The 7052-nt window shown below is 32.6% G+C and overlaps 1 protein-coding gene across 1 annotated transcript in view; it reads left to right on the top strand.

Annotated features, from left to right (window-relative positions):
* kcnq2b (potassium voltage-gated channel, KQT-like subfamily, member 2b) overlaps positions 1-7052 on the top strand; it is a 50240-nt gene that overhangs the window by 29041 nt on the left and 14147 nt on the right. Inside the window, exons 5-10 of the mRNA XM_016251876.1 lie at positions 1593-1718; positions 3092-3202; positions 4387-4482; positions 5017-5111; positions 6310-6378; positions 6528-6557. Of these exons, the coding sequence (XP_016107362.1) occupies positions 1593-1718; positions 3092-3202; positions 4387-4482; positions 5017-5111; positions 6310-6378; positions 6528-6557 (527 nt within the window). The remainder of the gene's footprint in view (positions 1-1592; positions 1719-3091; positions 3203-4386; positions 4483-5016; positions 5112-6309; positions 6379-6527; positions 6558-7052) is intronic.

Here is a 7052-nt window from a genome sequence, read left to right as displayed (position 1 = left end):
ACGGTGCTGTGGATATCTGTCTGTCTCTATATTTAGAGTGGGATTTCTCGCTCTCTCTCTCTCTCTCTCTCTCTCTCTCTCTCTCTCTCTCTCTCAAGGGCAAGAAAGTGGGTGATGCGCTGACGATGCATTTTTCAGTCTAAAATGAGTCGTATAAAACGTTCCCGCGTCTGTGTTTGAGTGGTGTCCCGTTTCTTAGCATCCACAGGAAGGTGCATTTGCAGGAGCACAGAAACACACTGCTGACAGAGCAAAAACCCTGAAGTTGTTTTTCTTTGGATTTTTTCAGGAGTTTGCTAGTGTTGAGATTATGATAGCAAGTGTTCACATCAGCAACTAAATCTACAACTATTACAACATTTTTGTTAATTGAAATGAAGCTGAAAGAAATAATATATATGTAAATATTAGATGAAAAACCTATTTCAGTTAGCTTCCAAGGCAACGTTTCTAATTTTTGTCTGAAGTTGAAGTACTAAAATTACTAACTGTAAATAAAAGAAATAAAGCTAAACTAAAACTGAAATAAAAATAAATTAAACCTACTAAAAAAAGACAAAAGCACATAACAAAATGACAAAAAAATTAAATAAAATTAAAATTAAAGTTATAAACATAAAAGCTCATTTAAAGTATTAATAGTTTATAAATAATACTAAAATAACACTGGTTTTATTGAGATACTATTATAGTTTTGATTAATATTTTGAATAATTTTTATATATACTCTTTTGATTTCAATTTTAATTTAAGCTTTATTTGAAGTTTTGGTAATTTTGTTGTGTGTTTTTGTCATTTTATTAGTCTTTTTTATGTCTATATAGTTTATTCTAACTATATATAGTTATTATTCTAATAATTCTATTTTAGTTTTAGTTATTTTAGTACATCAAGTTAAACTAAATGAAAATGAGAGATGTTGCCTTGGCAACTAGCTGAAATAAAATGAGTTTAGCTTTTTATATATTTTATTTTATTTCAGTTTATTTAATTTCAAGTAATAAATAAATAATGGTTTCAGATTTAGTTTTAGTTACCAACAATAACCCTGCATCATACCAGTGTTATTTTAGTGTTATTTTCATTAATATTTTGAATCCATTTTTATATTTTGCATTTTCATTTCAATTTTACTGAAATTTTTAGTAATTCTGTAGTGTGTTTTTGTCCTTTTTTTGTTTTTATTTTTTGTGTCTCTGTAGTTTTCATTTATTTTTATTTCAGTTTTAGTTATTTTAGTACATGAGGTTAAACTAAATGAAAATGAGAAGTGTTGCCTTGGCAACTAGCTGAAATTTTTTTTTTCTTATATTTATAAGTTTATAATTTATTTTATTTTTATTTAAAGTATATTTTATTTGAAGTATCAAAAAACGTGTTTAATGGTTTTAACCCTGCATAACACTAATAGTAAAATAATCAAAAGTAGCATTTGCAAAACCAAAAGTTAAGCATAATTAATATTATGCAGCTGCATTGCCACTTTAGTGCATCATCATCATCATCATGCATGGGTTGTTGGCTTATAAACATGCACCAAACACCAGAGAATGACACTTGATATTGATATTTGTTAATGCTGTGTTTAACAGGAACTGATCACCGCTTGGTACATTGGCTTCCTGTGTCTGATCCTGGCCTCGTTCTTGGTCTATCTCGCTGAGAAGGAGGATAACGAGATGTTTGAGACCTACGCTGATGCGCTCTGGTGGGGTCTGGTAAGCCCTTCGCACTAACAAACATGCTTGCAGTAATGTAGGGTGTCCACAGTCTCTCATAATGCAGCCGGAGATAGATATTATATCATGAGCAGATTGCATTCAAAGATGTGTTTCACTCACTACTTCATTGAAGCACATTTATGGACTGATAAACACCATTTGTTTTCTTGACATTCTGTAAGTGCTCTCTTATTATAGAGTTAATCATCATCAGCAGTCAGGGTATATTCTCCTCTCGGGACTCCGGTAAAGCACTGGCATGATTCCTCTGGAAATAAACTCAAGGACATCAGATAGAGCCACAGCTGAAGTTTGCACACGGGACTCTGTGAGGATCATTAATTATGCAGTGATGTTTATCGCTCGTCGAGTTTGATGAGATGATATTTCAGAAAGATCACAGAGGAATCATGTGTGGATGGAATTTGTGCTCTTGCATAATTTAGTGACAGTTTTTAATATTTACTGATTTTCTGATTTGATTCTTGTGTGAGCGGTTCTGTTTAAATCATCATCTGTAATGAGCTTTCATAGAAAGATTATATTATTTGTTGCATTATTTTGACTGACTGATTAAATAATCAGTCACTTTGTATGTTAATATTGGGGTAAATCATGTTATAAAAACAAACAAAAGAATATTATATTATATTATATTACATTATATTATATTACATTACATTATATTACATGTTTTTTATTTATTTTGTGTTTATATACATATTTTATAAAAAAGGGACAACTGAACAAAATCAAAAGAAAATTTGTATATTATTATATTATTACTATTTTTTTTATGTGTGTATGTATATATATATGCATAGACATGCACACACAAATAAATAAAATGTATAATATATTACAATATAATATTTGTAATTATATTTAATATAATAATATATTAATTTATATATACATATACTATATTTGTATGTATATATTTTAGATTCCTTAAGATATTTTTTACATTGACGCTATTTTCATTATATTTTAATTTTATATATAATAACAAATTTCCTCCCAAACTGAAAAATAAAATAAGAATATATGATATATTATTTAAATTGTCAAGTATTTATATATGAATATAGGATGAGAATCTAATGGGAATTATCATGCATGTAAATGTAAATATTTAATCAATTTTTACTCCTAATCTTAAAACCCACTGGTCTGAAAATGTTTGTTTTTTTCTCTATGCATTTATTTTTTGGGGGGGGGATTTGCTGTGAAACGTGACCCAGAAACCATAAGACTTCCCCATTTAAACAGTTAGTATTCAGGCACCTCAGACAGCAGCAAGTGACAGTGACTGAATTGCTGTGCAGGATCTGAACTGATTTCAGGCCGTTTTCCTCAATGTCCCACAGATCACTCTGACCACCATCGGCTACGGTGATAAATATCCCATAACCTGGAACGGACGTCTCCTCGCCGCGACCTTCACCCTGATCGGCGTGTCGTTCTTCGCTCTGCCTGCGGTGAGTCTCCGGGGATTCGAGAGGAAAAGAACAGAGAGTCGAACAGGGTTTTAATAGAGTGGAGAGAGCAGACGCTGAATTAGATCACTGCAGTTTATTATGAATATAACAATCCCACTGGCTGCTTAATGTGTTTTTCGTCATAGCAGTTCTGCTTTAATGTAAACACATCTGTGAATTATGATTCATCATTTCGGAATTATTGGAACCAAAGTTAAAAATTTGCAAATTGAGTCCCACAAGGCTCAATTCTTGCACCGCTCTTGTTTAGCCTGTATGTCTTGTTACATCTATAATCTTTCGAAGCCCATTTATGCAACAGAATAACAAAATAAAAAAGGTAATTGTGACTTCAAAATTCAAACTCAGAATTATGACTTTTTTTCTTGCAATTCCGAGTTTACATTTCACAATTCAAAATAAAATATTTAATAATAAATCAAATAAAACAATTAAAAAGTAATTGCAACTTTGTATTTCACAATTCTAAATAAAATACAAATTAAATAAAAATATATTTTTATTTTATTTAATAATAAATAAAATACATTTAAAATATAACAAAAAAAGGTAATACAGTTTTTAATTTTACAATTCAGACACTCAGTTCTGATTTAAAAAAATCATACTCAGAATTGGGAGGAAAAAAGTTGCAATGAACTTTTTTATTCTGAGGCAAAAATGTTTGTAATGGATTTTAATGAAATAAATATTCTAAACGTGTAACAATAAATAGAAAATTATTTTAAAATTGATCACAGTTATTCATGAGATCATACAGTGCATTACAAAGAATAATCAATGCATTAAAAATACTCTTATAATGCATGATATATATGAAAGTGTTAGGGTTTGAATGATATCCTCCTCAGTCCAAAAATATCATCTAATGAAACTAAGATGAAAAACTCTGAAATCCTTGGATATTTGACATCCGAAACTCAAATACCTGAACATATACACACCCAAACAACAAATATTCAGAGAGAAGGTGGGATGATTTGACTGTTTTTGCTGCAAAAACCTTGCTAAACTTTATAACTAGAGCTCAGGGAAAGAAAGAACCTAATAAAAGAGCACTTTATCAGAAGAAATGACCCCTTTAATGTTGCGACACTCCATTATAGTGTGGTATAATAGACGACACGGCTCCAGTCATCAAAGTTTCTTTTCACGCTCCGCAGGGAATTCTGGGTTCTGGGTTTGCCTTGAAAGTTCAGGAACAGCATCGGCAGAAACATTTCGAGAAGCGCAGAAATCCAGCAGCCGGCTTAATTCAGGTACAACATGCCTCATCTCAACGTCCCACATGCGTTCAGTGTCATCGGCTCCGGTTAGCTGCAAAAAAAACACTGAATAAGTGAGAAACTGAGAGCTCTGAAACGGTCTGATATTCTCACAGAATCATGAGAAACATGCAAACAAAAATATTGGGCAGCACGACTGTTTTCGTGCTGCCCAAATCAGGATCATGTGACACTGAAGACTGGAGTAATGATGCTGAAAATTCAGCTTTGATCACAGAAATAAATTACATTCGACGATATATTCACATAGAAAACAGCTGTTTTAAATTGTAACAATTTTACTGTTTTTACTGTATTTTTGATCAAATAAAAGCAGCCTTGGTGAACAAAAAAAATAAAATCTTCTTCCAAAAGCAAAAATCTATCTGATCTCATACTGAACAGCTCACGCGTCATTATTTACTCAACCTCATGCTGTTTCAAACCTATATGAATTGTAATTTTTAGGTGAGTTATTTCTATAATGTATGTTATATTTGAATGTGAGTGTTTAATGCCATCTCTCAGAATGCCTGGAGGTTTTACGCCACAAACCTGAATCGCACGGATCTCTATTCGACATGGGACTATTATGAAAGGACCGTTTCGGTGCCCATGTACAGGTACATGTACTTCTGCACGCATTTCCATCCCCCTTCCGCCTCTCTCTCTCGCTCTATCACAGCATTCCTCTGGGGTGTCAGATGAGATCTCCTCAGACGTCTCTGCATCGATCTGCTCATTGACCTTTGAGGCTGTTTTTGTGCAGATTGTGAAGGTCATTGCTGTCCACCCCCTCCCTTCATACCTATGGCATGTTTTATTCATGCATCACGGTTTGATTTCAAATGTCGGTTCAGCAGGGTATGCATGTGATGTTGCATGTCATATGTAATGCGTTGCATCAGCTAATGCTGCTTTTGAGTCATAAAATAGAGTAAATGAACATAAAAGCTTTAGAATCATGCGCTTATGTGCTTTGTGCAATACAACAAACTGTTATTGATGAACGTGAAGCATCTATTGCACTGCATGCCAACAAAGACTGTTTGATTCAAATCTTTTTTGAAAGAAATTATACTTTTATTCATCAAGGCTGCATTAAATTGATCAAAAGTGACAGTAAAGACATTTATAAATAATGCATGTTTCAAATGCATGCTGTTCTTTTGAACATTCTATTCATCAAAGAATCTTCATCACGATTTCCACCGAAATATTGGGCAGCAAAACAGTTTTCAATGATGCTGAAAATACAGCTGTGCATCACAGAAATAAATTACATTTTAACAGATTTTCACGTAGAATACAGCTATTTTAAATTCAGCCAAAAATTCACAGCAAAAACATCTTCCTCCAAAAACATAAAAAGCCCAAAAAAATATAGGCAAATATAATTTATATTATTTATATTGCCTGTATTTCATGTTAGAATAAACAGTGATATTTGTTAGTGATTTGAACAAACCTCCCAGAGTATTTGGTACATTATAAACTTCAAGTTTATCTCTCTGTAGTCAGCTTATACTTTCTCTTTCTGTCCTTTTCTCCCTATTTACAAATGCATTTTATTGTGCACGAAATAGTATATTAGTTGTGAGTCTAATATATATAATATATGTATAAATAAATACATATGTCTTTTTCCTGTACATTCTCTCTCTCTGTCCCTCTCACAGTCAGTGGTGTATTATTAATGGTACCTTGTTAGTTTTTTTTAATTTTTCTGTCTAAAGAAGCTTCCAGATTTGCATAAGCATTGCACAGCATTTCCTCTTCACACATCATCCGTGTGCCAACAGCCTCTGTGTGTTTTTCCAGACTCATCCCTCCTCTGAACCAGCTCGATCTGCTGAGAAACCTCAAGAGCAAATCTGGCCTCTCCTTTAGGTGATGTAAAATGAATTGCATTGTGCCATTTCAAGCTAAGGTAATGCATTTTAATAATTATTAGGATGTAGTTCAAAAACGGTAGTTTAGATCGTTAAAAGGACTGCATATCATTGCATTCAAAAGTATAATTTTGTTTTCTTACACAGGAAGGAAGCCCAACCAGAACCTTCTCCGAGGTTAGTAAAATCATGTGCATTGTACATATAAATGATCTGATATTTCTCAGACACCACAGATGTTAAATGTGAGTTGTAATGCTTTCTTTTGCATGCATCACGTCAGTTTCTGTGTCACCGGCACCACCTGTGCAGGATGTGTTTCATGGACATTGGTTGTGTGCAAATATTCAATGGGCTCATTATTTATATGTATGTGTGTATTAGTTTGACCTTGTTTGTGTGCAGACAGATGTGTGGCGTTTAATGAGCCAAATGCACATGAATACATCCACCCACGTTTCAACAAAACATTGAAACACATGTTGTGATGAGAGTGAATCTCTACAGGAAACACTTTATTACAACCTTCATTAACAAACATTATAACGCAGATCAATAGTTCATTCAGATAGGAATATGAATAACAATACTGTTTTACTGTTGATTGTACTTGTTCTAATGAACTATAAAGCATTATATGTTGTCATAATTTTGGGGAATTAACTGAATACA

The sequence above is a fragment of the Sinocyclocheilus grahami genome, unplaced genomic scaffold (genome assembly GCF_001515645.1).
Source record: "Sinocyclocheilus grahami isolate Dianchi unplaced genomic scaffold, SAMN03320097.WGS_v1.1 scaffold1073.1, whole genome shotgun sequence".
NCBI lineage: Eukaryota > Metazoa > Chordata > Actinopteri > Cypriniformes > Cyprinidae > Sinocyclocheilus > Sinocyclocheilus grahami.
The sequence above is the reverse complement of the archived record's forward strand: the minus strand, read 5'-3'. Positions and strand labels throughout refer to the sequence as shown.